General features: G+C 47.9%; 1 protein-coding gene across 2 annotated transcripts in view; it reads right to left on the minus strand.

Moving 5' to 3' along the window:
• Window positions 1-1,026: 1,026 nt before the first annotated feature.
• LOC138527490 (galectin-related protein-like) overlaps window positions 1,027-13,997 on the minus strand; it is a 93,117-nt gene continuing 80,146 nt past the window's right edge. For both annotated transcript variants that reach the window (XM_069638724.1, XM_069638725.1), the window contains one exon: window positions 1,027-2,042. In XM_069638724.1, the coding sequence (XP_069494825.1) occupies window positions 1,899-2,042 (144 nt within the window). In that variant the 3' untranslated portion in view covers window positions 1,027-1,898. The remainder of the gene's footprint in view (window positions 2,043-13,997) is intronic.

The following is a 13,997-nucleotide window of genomic DNA, read 5'->3' on the forward strand; positions in this document are numbered from 1 at the left end:
AGCAAACTGAAGGCTACAACGACCGAGTTTACTTTTTTGACAGGTGGGCGGGGCGTGTGGGTGGGGCCGTGCGCAAATGGGTGGAGTCTTGTGTGGCTGTGGGCGAGACCTAAATCTCAGGAATTTTGATTTTCAAATGTAGGCATGTATGTTCCCATGTTCCCTCCCTGTTGCCCTGTGGGTGCTTTGAAACAGAATTGACTTACTGTATTAGCGCCTAACAAGCGAACAACAATTAAATAAAACATTCTTGGGAGTATGGGACAATGAACTTGAGTATGCAAGAAATATCATATATTTTTACTTGCTTTCTTTTGCTTCTAGGTAAAAAAGATAATACCACAGTTAGGAATTCTGAACAAGTAGAAAATGTGTGTTTCTAGATCCAGTCGTTGACATCAGTTGAAAAAAACGAATAAATCACCTAAACTCTGACAGAGAATACTACAGGCACCTTTAATCTAGGCATTGGTGTCTACAGTTAAACTTTTATTTCGATTGGTACTTTATTTTTAACCAGCAGACTGTTTCTAATAGTTTTCTTCTGGACATATATAGTCCAGTGGGTAAAAACTGATGATCCACAACTGGATCCAGTACACACCTTTTGTAACTACAAATATCCATCCGGGATCCATCGCATTCATCTTCCAATCACCTTCATTAACTCGGGCAGCTATCTGACAGCAGGAGAGGAGACTGCAGCATTCAGAAAATCTGCCCCCACCTGGCCTATGAATACTGGCTGTATGCACACGAAAACATGGGAGTGGGCCATTTCCTTCTGGGACGGAGTATTTTTGTTAGCTTCTTACCCAGCATCTGTTAGGAAAGTAGCCACTGCTACATCTGCAATATTAGTTCCGGGGTCTGCAAAATTTGGTCCTCAAGAACATTTGACAACAAGTCCCATCAGACATAGCCAGTATAGTCAATGGTGAGTCATCATGGTGGTTGTGTCCAAAATACCTGGAGAGCTGTAGGTTGCAAGGTTGCAGATAGTGGATATAGAAAATACACCACCAATATATTTTATATTTTTATTACAATGTGCTAAAGATATTTTGTTTCAATACACAATTCATTCTGAATTTAAAAAAAAGTAAAAAACACCAAACACAACTATATTGCAAAATAGATACAAAATGTGCAAGTGCACACCTTGTCACTTGTGTGCCTATCATCAACATTTAGATGAGACAATGCTTCCCCGCATATACTGTATAGTGAACAATTAGGTGGCTCTATAGTCCATGTGTGCGCCCACTGTACACTCAGCGGGCCAGATGTCTTCTTATATGCAGTTACAAGGACTGGTTTGCACATGCTACAAAGGTATTTTCAATAAATAAGGAAACCATAATGATTTGAGGTCACCTGATTGCGACTACCTTCAATATACACAGAAAAGATGGCATGGGCTGTGTGTTGCCTTCCTATGAAAAGGCTAATTATGCACAATATTATGAAATGGTATTGAAGAGGCAAAGGTACAGCTGTGACTGTAACCTACCACTCTGGAACCTACAGATCCCTGACAATTAAAACAACAGGAGTTACACTCTGCTGGGACTTGTGCGGCAAAGGAAATCAAGTGAGGCATACGGTCTCATGCAGGTCTACGTGCATCCTCTTTTGGCACCTGTGTAGGCTGCACAATGCATCGGAAAGAAAGTGGTGCCTAGCTGTGCCACCCTTTTGCCAAGTGCTGGGTATGCAGATCCAAGCTGGCAAACCTCAGTGAAGAATTGCAGCCATTTGACAATTTACTTCTAGCTGTATCTGGCCCAGTGTAGCCTAGTAACCAAATACAAAAACCTGAATATAAAACGATATAACATTCTGGAAGCAGCTTCCTTGCGTCTCTTCTTTCTGTCATCTAATCATTGTATTTCCTTTCATGCCACTTTGGTAAGTCTGGCGTCTCCAGTGATTTTCATCGCAGTCACTGTCTTTATCTGCTGAACTCTATGGTTGAAATCACAGAGCTGATTCCCATCCACAAGAACCCGGATCCGTTGGTGCTCACAGACGATCTCCATCTGCAAGAAAACGGGCATCATGTTTGTAGGGCTTGCTGGAAAATGCCGGGTCGCCAACATGGGCGCTTATCATTGCTTAACTATTCAGCCATGTTGGCAATCAGAGGCAGCTTGTGAAACTGCAAACAGATATACACCCTGGAATACGACGGCAGAGCTGCTAAAATATTCCATGGTGCTGTGGACAACATCTGGGTTGCTACTTAATTACAGCATGGCGCTCGCAAACATTCCTGAGTACAGGTTCCCACTTGTTAGTTTCCATATTGCAATGCCAATCCCAACATTTCAAAGACAGTTTCGCATGGCAGCATCTAAATTCCCCTAAGAATATTGTCATGTCAGTTTAACATTGTCCCCGAGAAGAGCCATGGCAATTTTCACATTGCCATTTGTTTTATACTGCCCCAGGATATCACTTATTGTCATGACAGTTTCTGAACCACTTTAAAAAATGGTCATGCCAGTTTCAAAATCGCCACTCCAGTTTCATCAGTACAATGACAGTTTCAGATTGACCACGTTGAACACCTATTGTTATCCAAGTCCCTACCTTGCCCAAAGAAAACTGCCATAACTATTGTATGGAGCCACTCTCTGCTACTTTCAACATTGCTACACCAGCTTCAACATCTTGGGGGATAACAAATTAAACAGGGAGGAGCCACAACTATACAGACCATCCAACCGTATTGATGATGATCATAGATAACTTACTTCACATGTTGACTCACTTTACTGTGGGATTCGCTTACAGAAATATTATGCAGCATTGAAAGAATGTTTTCTGGGGACATCAAACCCTACTTTGCTCATATGCAATAGACAAGTATCAAAAGAAAACATTTGCACACACACAGACGTTTTAGATGTTTTAAGAGAACGAAACAAAGAAAACCTGACTCCTTAAATGTGAATTTTATCCAAACAGTGTTATTGACTTGTTGACTTGCTGGATATAAAATGTAGCACATTGAATCGAGCACAGAGAATTAAACCATTGAAACCGGGACACCCAAGAAACTCATAGCAACAAATGACATTCCACTAGTGCCCATCTGAGAGAATCTGAAGAAAAACATACCACATGTGCAACTTCTAACACAAAACATTGGTCCACTGAAAAACCATTCTATAGCTATAACAATCCTCCAGCGTTGTTCTTACTAAGTAATAGCACGTGCATAGCTTTTGTTAGCAATGTTATTTTAAGTGGCATTTGTAAAGCACACCCTTGCAGTTCACACAACTTTGTGATGCTGATACATACATCTGATGTATTGTTTTCCTTTATGTAGAAATAGTGTTAATGTCTTATACCTTAATACATTTTTGTTTTATTAAACAAATCTTACTATGATGATTTTATTGGCCTTGAAACAAAAACACTGATCACAAAAAACAAGCCATTTATATACAAAAATTAAGTTAAGTTAAGAGGCCTGAGCGTAGTAAGGCCCTTTAACGAGGGTCCCGGTGCCGTTACCAACCGTTCAGGCTGTGGAACGGGTGGTTATGGCTATTAGCACCCCAGGTTTGCAGTCGAGAAACCTGGGTTGCTAAGAGCAATGTATTTTGTTCCAATAAACGGGACACTGAAACTAAATACTTTCTTAAAATGGCCGCCATGTGCCCGGAAGGCGGTGCGCCATACGGAGTCCTTCTTCCATTTCCATGGCGACCAGGAGGGACACGGAGCAGCAGTGGCTGCGGTAGGCGCAGCCACTGCAGAAGTAATAAGGTAAGTGGCGCTAGGGGTGGGAGGGAAGGGAATTTCGAAATTAAGGGAAGGGAGGGTGGGGGAAGATGGCGGGTGGGGGAAGCATCCATCAAGTTGCTTGGAACATGGTCTTACATCGCTAGATTCAGCCCACGATCCAAGCAACCGAATTGGTTGCGTCACCGCCCCAGGGTGCTAATAAAACCTGTTTCGAGGTATTGGAACTGGATGATTATCTAAAACAAAACTTCAGAAAATATTTGCAGATCGTATGGAGAAATTACCCACAATTAAAGACAAGTAAATAAAAACACATTTTACAAGAAAACCAACATAGGGGCTTGGCCAACTGAACCTGCTAAGACTTTGGTGGCCAATGACAATTTTGGGAAAAAGACTGACATGCAAACCGTAGCAACACTCAGAAATTCAAAATGATCGAAACTGCAACTCAATGCTTATTGTTTATCTATGGCAATGATTCTGATCCGTAAAAAAGCATGATGAAAAATATAACATGGACCAGTACTTCCAAACATGTTCCAGTTCAGATTAGGCCAAGTTTTATTGCAATTTTATGCACTCAAGCAACAGGAATAAACCAGATTTTAGCAACCTTGAAAGACGATAAAGAAAATTGGAAGCCAGACCACCATTACACCAGATGGAAAAGAAAAATTGCAGGATTAATACATATGAAGGTGTGCTTTGTTTCGAAGGGATTCGCTATGTTCACTAAGAAATAACAGAAATGTCAGTAATTGCCATTGATAAAACTAAAGAGGAAATGCCTGGAAGATTTAGAACTACTCTTAACCTCTGGCAATTGGTCTGGGCAACCCTCCAGACAGACCATTGTTCTTCAGCCTGCAAATCCATTACAGAAAGGGGAAGGACCATATGCAAATCAGCCCTTTTTCTATCCTAAAAGAGGCAGTGCACCCCAAAATAGCTCGGTCATATCCCTTCTGCACGAGACCACAACCAACCCCAGACACGTTTCGGCCTCATTGGGCATCGGCCATCACCTTTTTTGTTTTGCTTTAGTCTCCCCGAATGGGATGGGTATGCGAGACCGAAACAATGTTTGGGGTTACTTGTAGTCTTGTACATAAGGGATATAACCAAGCAGTTCGGCCTGGAGTGCCTGTTTTGGGGAGGGACCAAGCCCGATTTGCATGTAGTCCAGTTCGGATTATTCAGCCTTCCTCTGAAGAAATAGCTGTATCATAGGTCGATCCCAGGGAGGGGTCTTCATGTTGTGCAACAGAAAATTCCTCTCTAAAAATAAGTTCTCTCGTTTTCCCAGATGTAGCGGGGTCTATGGATGGTGGATAGGGATTTAGGTTCTTCTCCTAGAGCTTTGTCCACTGGAAGATTGGAAGAACAAACCCCACTCCCCTTACCCCTTTTGAGTACTGTCCAGCTTGTGGCTTTCTTTGCTGGTTCCAGGGTGGTGCATTTTTCACATATTAATTGGGCAAAAGGAGTTCCCACAACCTGAAATTTCTCAGAAGCATGGTTAAATAGAAGGACTTGAGCCATTCCCTGATAGTCTTGATCAATGATGCCAGATCCGGATTCTGGGAAAATGCGTCCATATGCCCCTTCTGGAAGCGCCATCATCAGTCCTGTAGAGACAAGCACACTCTCCTTTGCAAGAGTATCCACTGTATCTGTACTATACAGGTCCCAGCCAATGGAACCTGGGGTGGCTTTAGTGTGGATGCGGCCCCTGGGTACTGTGCACAGAACTTTCAACGTACATTTTCGTGCCTAGAAACACTTGTGTACAGGTGGGTTATAAATGGCATATCTTATCAAGAGTGGGGTAGGCTTTCATTACAGCCTTGGTACCATCATGCAAAGGACACCATAGGTCACAGAGGTTGAGTGGTAAGTTCAAATGACTGGACAATCAAGATATGTTTTCAGCCCTTTATTTAGGTGAAGAACGGCATCCAGTGCAATAACCAAAGAAAGGCCCTCTAGGACAAAATGGAAAAATCAAATACAAAAAAACAAGTCTCTGGGGGCGCTGTTGAGCAGCCTAGAAAATGGCTGCTTAGCTCTTGAGTTCCGGACTTGCCTGCCTAAATCCGATGAATATCGTCGTTAATCCTTAACATCCAGCAACAATTTGCCCGCGACTCGCCAGCCAACACTCTCCTCTATATCAGCCCGAAATTTTGAAGAAAATCGGAGTCGGGATCTCTTGCGGCGGACCCTTGCAGCGGACGCCGCCCCCGAGGCAGCTTGCGGCCTTCATGCCAAACCTTCCGCTGCCGACCTGATTGCTACCCACGCGCTGCTGTACACAGGCATCCTGCGGCGCTTCCTCGCCGGGAAGGCCCGCTCACCACTGCGGTTCGCTGGGACGAGACTTCGGACGCTCCCGCCCGTGGACTTACACCGGGCCGTCCGGCTCTACTGTGCCGCCGCGGCTTGGGGCTGACGGAGTGGCGGCCAGACCTCTACTGCAGCCGCGGGTTGGGCTGGAGCCCTCCCGCACTGCTACACAAGAGCGGCCCTTCTGACCTGGAGGTGTTGGGAACGGGGCACCGAGCTGTGCGGCCCACAGCGTCCCTGGGGACCTCAGCCTACCTGCGTCCCGAACACTGGAACAGAGACAGCTACAGCCGTGGGGCGTGAGCGGTGCCCCCCCGCGGCTCTCTCCAGGCACGAACCTGCGGCCCTCCAGCAATCTGAGGGCGCAGACCCCCGCGGAGCGCCTGGCCTAGGAACATAAAGCCAGCAACACGCCCTTTTGCGGGTGGGTCGGCCCCGCGCCTCATCGGCCCCTACATCTGGGCTTCCCCTGGTGGGGAGGGAGCTGACATCTGGGGGCGCAACACCACATGGGCGAACATACGGGTTGAGCCACCCTAAAGGCTATGAGGTGGGTGTAATAAGTTCTACTACAACCCTTGGCTTTATCCTGGGGGGGCCCCCAGCCCACCCCGCCAGTCGCACCTCTCCTAACGAACCTTGACACAACCAGCCGTGAAGGCCCGTGTGTGACCCCCCTCACCCTCCCCTGGCTCTCGCTGCCTGACCGGCCCATGTGGCCCCTGTTACGTACTGTACTATCACCTCCCGTGGCCCCTCGCCTCAGTGGGCCCCACATACCCATGTGCAGAGGACTACTGTTCTGGGTTTTGGACTTGTGGGGTTCAATTGAGGGGGGAAATATCCTACTCCATCATCGCACATAGTTGCGAACAGAACCGCCTCCTCTACCTGCTGACTGCTCAACACTCAGCGAGCCCACCCACACTCTGATACGACCCTAGTCATATTGGGTGCGCCCATCTCCTCTCAGCTTTCTTCACCCATAGAGCCAACGGCCGCCACGAGGAACCTGTGGAGCCCAATAATATACGCCCCCCCCTGTCTACACTTGGCTCACTGCCCTTCGGTCGGTACTACCTGGCTACGAACTGGCCACCCTCGCCCCTAAGGGCAATACTGCTACCTCCAAATTTGAGCCCACTACATGCCACAACTGTTAGCCTACCACCACCCTCTCTCCGGAGGCCTAGATTGTGGCCATCATTAACCCTACTAAGCTAGGCACAGTCCCCCATTACAGCAATGACCAACAGGTCGCGTGGCACTAACAAGGCGGCCCGAAGATATGGTGAGGGGGACAGGCCGGGGAGAACCCTTGCTAAACTGGTTGGAGCGGAGAGCGGCAGGACACGTATAGATAGCATCATTGACAAACAAGGCTTAAGACACTGGTCGGACCAGGCCATTATTGATACCTTCGCTAGCTTTTATGCCAATCTATATGGCCCCCAGCCTGAACATACAAGCCACGATCTGGACGACCTACTAGAAAGCATCCCTATGACCCTCATCTCCCAAGACACCAAAGAACAACTCGATGCCCCGTTTACCTTGGATGAGATCGTCCAGGTAATATCGGACCTCCCCAAGAGTAAGGCCCCGGGCCCCGATGGGCTCACATCTGAGTTCTACCAGGAGCATGTTGCTATCCTAGCACCCATATTGTACGGGGTCTGGACCGAATTGCTCTGATTAAACACCCTCCCTCCCTCCTTAAGAGAAGCCCTAATAACAGTCCTCCCCAAACCGGGGAAACCCCCAGACGAATGTGGGTCCTATAGGCCCCTGTCGCTCATTAATACAGACACGGAAATCTTCGCTAAAATAATAGCTAACAGGTTCCTCCCATGCATGCCCCATCTGGTCCACGCTGACCAAAGCGGATTTGTTCCTGGTCGCTCTACAGCACTTAACATACGCCGCCTATTTAACGTAATGTCCAGAATCGGCCCGAAGGCGGACGCAGTGGCGGCCACGCTGGACGCCCAAAAAGCATTTGACATGGTCTCATGGCAATACCTATGGGCCGTGTTAGAGAAGATGGGAATAGGACCAAACATGCTCTCCTATATAAAACTACTGTATACAGGAACATTATTCAGGGTACTAGTCAACTCCGCCACTTCCTCTCCCTTTGTGCTACACAGGGGCACCCGTCAGGGGTGTCCATTCTCCCCCATCCTATTTGCGCTCGCCATTGAGCCCATGGCGGACCATGTCAGAGATCGACACACTAACAAAGGCATTCGCCTGCAGGACACCCCAGAAATCATCTCACTGTACGCTGATGACGTACTTTTATACGTCAGGAACCCCTCCACACACCTAGATCCGATCATCCGAGACATAACAAAAATAGGCACATACTCAGGTTTCACCATAAACTATTCGAAATCAGAAATTCTCCCTCTCACTAGAGCAACCCTGCAGCCGACATGCGAATTTCCCCTGCGCTGGTCTCCGAGTGGCGTCAGGTACCTCGGGGTACAAGTGTCACTGACTAAAGCTTCCCTACGGGAGGACAATTACAAGACAACAGCACAGCTTGCTGAGTCCAAAATGATCAAGTGGCGCAATCTCCCACTGTCCCTGGCGGGCAGGCTGTCCCTAATAAAAATGGTCGTGGTCCCCAAGCTCCTCTACATCTTTGCTAATGTACCAGTATGGCCCGGGAAGCAATATTTTAAGAGGCTCCATTCGGCATGTGCTCAGTTCCATTGGCATTCCGGTGCGGTCCGCAAGAAGTGGCAGCATATGACCTTACCATATGAGAAAGGGGGTTTCACAGCCCCAGACCTAACTTTATACTGGAACGCGGCACAGGCCCAACATGCCACTCACTGGTACACACACCTAAATCCGCCCCCTCAAGCCAAATTAGAGAAACTGGCAGGTGAAGGGACTAACATCATGACCCTACTATTACATCATACATTCCAGGCAGACGCCCCGTCAGATCCCGTGGCCGCCACTATCAGAGCATGGAAGAATATTTTGCACTCTAGACATGGCCACTGCCCATACTACAAATGGCTCCCCATATGGCAATTCCCTGGACTGGCCCCCACACACGACCAGCATCTCTTGCGACACTGGGTAGACCTGGGTTACCGTGCCCTAACTGATCTATACCCGGATGGCACATTTATCACCCCCCAGACATGGCGTCCCGCACACTCCAACTCTGCGCTTGAACTGCTACAGTATTTTAGGCTACGGGCGGCGGTACGAGCAATGTGGCCTTCGCACCCAGACGAACCCCCAGACTCACCTGAACGCCAATACATAGCGAACTCCACTGGGAGCAGGGGCATAATATCCTCCTTATACAAAATGCAGCTAACCAAACTAGAAGACATATCGCTAAAACCACGAGAGGCATGGGCCAGGGAGCTTGAAATGGAAATCACAGACGACAGGTGGAGCAAGATGTGTGCACATACGCGCAAAGTCTCCCTGAGTGCCAGATTTCGCTGCATCCAATACAAACTCCTTAACATGCTCTATTACACACCGCACAGAGTAGCGAAATTCACACATACTCCGACCCACACATGCCCGAAATGTAAATTTGAAGAGGCAGATCATGTACATATGTTTTGGTCCTGTGCTGCGCTGGAGGTGTTCTGGACGGAAGTGACAAATGCGCTTTCAGAGATAACTGGGTCCCAAGTGGGCCTGGATCCACTAGCCTTGTTGTTCGGAATCTGGGCTGCAGAAAATGAGAGGAAAATGTCAATGTTTTTAAATGTAAGTGCTATTGTAGCCAAGAGATGCATATTGCAATGCTGGAAGCGCCGCACTCCCCCCACCTTCGAGATGTGGTTAAATGCCCTCACTTGGGTACAAATGTGCGAAGAGGATTATATCGGATCCCTGCCTATCCCATCTCACCCCAAAAATGTGTGGACAGAATTCTGCAGTTACCTGAATAGCAAGGACGGGGTGGAGTGGAGCTCCACTCCCCCACCGAGCCCGCCCAATTTACCAGAGGAGCTGAACATTCGAACTCCCCCTGTGCCATCGACCTCCCCCTCCCCTGTTTGTGAAGTTTGAACTGATTGTGATGTAAGGCCTATGTGTGATACTACAATGTTTGTTTCTCTCTGCGCATTCTGTGCTGTACCTGTCGTAACCTTCTGCCAATAAATAAAAGTTCAAAAAAAAAAAAAGTCCTCTACCCCACAAGGGGTCCCATTGAACAAACGGAAAAGCCAGGTCATTCACCCTTTTGACTCCAGGTGATCACTGTTCCTTGGTTCAGCTATCTAGATGTAGGATTTGCATGTCCTGCACCACAGCTATGTAGCAGGATGGTGTCCACCGGTTCCAATATCAGGTTGAGCCCCTTTGGTAGCTACTGTAGGTTATCTCTTGAGCTGGAGGCAGTATTATTTGAGCTTCTGGAAGTCAAAGAAATTGAGCCAGAAGCTGTCTAAGCCCCCACTTCTCTCCATGCCCTTCGTCTGCTCGTTCCCAGTAAATCCCAGGTCCTAATGGTGTCTAGATTCCTCACTACTCTGACCTTCCTGCTTGGGTCTTGTGCCTCTTACTGCCTCTTGCTCATGCCTTGGACCAACCTGGCCTACTCCTTCTTTCCTGTTCCTACTGGGAACTTTGCCTGCTCAAGCTCTCACTGTCAATTCCAGACTATGTACCTCTCCTTCTGTTGTTACCTCCTCTGCCCCATTCTCCAATCCTCCTCTTTCCAACAAGTCCATGAAATCTCCCCCTTCTACTCCAGATGTTACCTCCTGCTCTGCCAGGCACCTTTTCCCACCTCCTCCAGATATTTACCTCCTCCTTCAGATGTAACCTCTACCACCAAATAACTGCTCACAATCACCCCCTCCTGCCACATCTAGTCGTTTGCCTCCTCCTCCAGATGCAACAACCTCTACCTGCTTCTCACAACCATCTCCTAGTGTCGCCTCACCTTCACCATTCTTTTACCCCCACACCCCTTTCCTGGCCTTTTTCTCCTCCTCTCTAACAACCTCTCTCTTCCAGTCCCTGTAACATCTTTGCAACACCTCTCACTACCAGGCACAACCTGCTCAAACAACCCACACCACAGCTCTTGGCCGGCTGGGTCTTATTGCCAGATTCAACCTCCCATGTGTGGAATTAGAGATGGGGGTCTGCAATAGTGGGCCACGGGCATTTAATGGTTGTGAACGGCTGGGTTTGCTCACTTCTTGAAGGTTTGATTGATGCTCAGGGGGCAGTACCAAAGTTGCATCCACTATAGTGGTAATTTTGGATTTGTTTTGTGTATATGAGTGGACAGTGAGAGGTGTTGGCTTTACAAGCTTGCTGTTCCCATGTTGCGCATAAGTGAATGGATTTCTGGGGTGTCTGGATTGCCCCTACGGCTGTCCTCGAATTTTTCAGGGGTTTTGAAGACTTTTGCCACGTTCGTGGGATCCTTCTGCAGTTGCTGCTAGTGGATTTGGGTGGGTCAACTGGAGCTGCTGCTCTGCACATGCCTCAAGTAGATCTGTGAACCTGAGCAAGTCTGCAAACTGCACAGAGGTTTGCTGATACATTGGGAATATTTTGGGGGTCCAGACCTGTGCTTCGAGAAGCTGCTGTTCTCTGAAATGGGTGTGGGGTTGGGGCTCCTTAATGTCTGGCGTGCCATGCGGAGGGAGCATGAAAGGCCCAATGTGACTGTCCCCTGCCATGTGGCTCAAAGAGTGGGAGAGTGTCCAAGGGATACTTCCCATTCCGCCTGCAGGCCCATCATCTACTAGCTCAGGAAGGAATCCAGGCCCCAGGGTAACTCTCCTACCTATCCACAGATCCAACGAGGGGACTTCATCACTTTCCCTCACCTTTCTTCTTCGGTCTCTTCTCTGTCTCTTCCCCTTTAGTCTCAATCTTGGATGTGAGGGGGTTCCTGAACCCTTCTTCTCTGATCTTTTCTCTGTCTCTTCTCCTTTGGTCTCAGTCCAGAGCTTAATAGGGTTACCAGATCCTTCTCTGGTCTCCTTTTGGTCTTACACCTGGGGTAGAGACGTTCCTACACACATTTTCTCTAATCTTTTTGGACCTCCTTCTCCTGTGTTTGACTTGGCTGCTGAGGCAACAGGATTTTGCCTTCCTTGGGCCCTTGCCAGGCCCTGACTCCTACCCTCCTCACCACATCTCTACTTTTGCTCTGAGCCGCATCCTCCTTGCTACTTACTGCAACACATGCTCATCCATGCTCCCACATTACGCTTGATCCTTTCAATTTGGGGTCTCACCCGTAACCCCTGGCATCGCCCAAGCTTTCCCTCTCAAACCATCCCAATTTACCTGACCTTGGGTTCCTCTACGACTTCCTCCTAGTGTTCTACTAACCCCTACTATTGGGGTTCACCTTCAACCACCACCTGACAATTGCATCCTCATTTCACTTCCTGATGGTCTTCTACCACCTTCTCATGATATTCACCACCAACCACCTTCTGGTAATCTCCTCCTTCCTTCTTTTGATTTTCTTCTACCACTTCCTCCTGATATTCACCTCTAACCCCCTCGTGGTACTCACCTCCTGTTTCCACCTTTTGATGTTCCTACTCCCCATTTAGTTCCCAATATCAAAAATCCTCTCTCCAACCTCCTAAAAAAATACTTCCAGTCAGTCTAACCTCCTCCAAACCTATCCCTTGCAATTCAACACCCATCAACCTCCTTCTCTCAGTTCCTTCTTCAAACACTGACCCCTTCTGACTAATAGCCTAGGCTTAAAGCCCTCCCTGTGACCTATCCTGTAGGGCTGGGCTTCCTCTGATGGTCTGTACCTATGAGCGATAAGAGCCTGCTTCAAGAGGATGACCCATCCCTTTGTATTTCAGGTTCATGCCCTAATGAGCTCTGGGCTCGTTGTGCCATCAATATGGGGTTTTACACGTTTGCAAAGAGAGAGAAAGCATTTCTACATGCACTGCTGTTTTTCTGCAGAAACTCTCGAAGCTGGTTCCACGGAGAAAGGAATATGGTGTTGGTGTCAGCCAGGAATGTTCACCATAGGAAATCCAGAAAGGTGGTAAGAACCTCTAACACACTCTGAGCACAGGCACCAGGGAAACATGTAAAGTGTCTTTGATCTCCGGGCAAGCTCACTGGGTGAGAGCTTGGGAAATGTGTACAGTGTCTTTGCCCAGGAAAGAGCACAATGAAGCTTCTTAAGGCCAAAAAGACAAGGGACGCATGGGGGGTAAAGGGGGACACCAAATCTTTGTTTTGCTGCCCAGGCAGAGGCATAGACAGGGTAGAGCCTGTGAGGGCAAGGCCCACCCTAAGTCTGTAAATGCCCACTCAGCAGCGCTGTGTGGGCATTTACAGATGTTAATGTCTCTGCAGTGGGCCCAGCTACATTTGCTTCAAGCCCCATTTGTTAGACAATCCTGGCTATGCCTCTGTGCCCTGGGCGCATCGGCCACTAAGGCCGGCCTTGGGTACACAGATTGTAGAGAGAGAGCACAAGAGAGAGACCATGCACATCACATGAAAGGGAGATACTGGGAAAGTTAAATTGGCATGGGGGGCAAAGTGCTGAAAGTCTCCATTGCCAAGCATAAAGCTGAGATTGATGGACAAGTGGGTGTAAGGGGAGTGCAAACCTAATGTCAGAAACAAAGAAATAGGCCTACTAAAAACATGAGGACAGGAAAGCACTTTCAATAGGGAATGCTCTAGCAGGTTATTAGATATCAAACTAGTCTGATCCAGTCTAGCAGGACGGCATTAAACCACAATGTGCTGTTTAACACCTTCTAACTGTACCTTCTCTATGTTTTGTACACCTATCACCCCATTCACACCATCAAATTATACAGCATAGTAACTGTATGTTCTGAAGGTTACCTCACTGTGGCATTCAACACCCTTAA

This window comes from Ambystoma mexicanum, chromosome 14 (assembly GCF_040938575.1).
Source record: "Ambystoma mexicanum isolate Mex_15411 chromosome 14, UKY_AmexF1_1, whole genome shotgun sequence".
NCBI lineage: Eukaryota > Metazoa > Chordata > Amphibia > Caudata > Ambystomatidae > Ambystoma > Ambystoma mexicanum.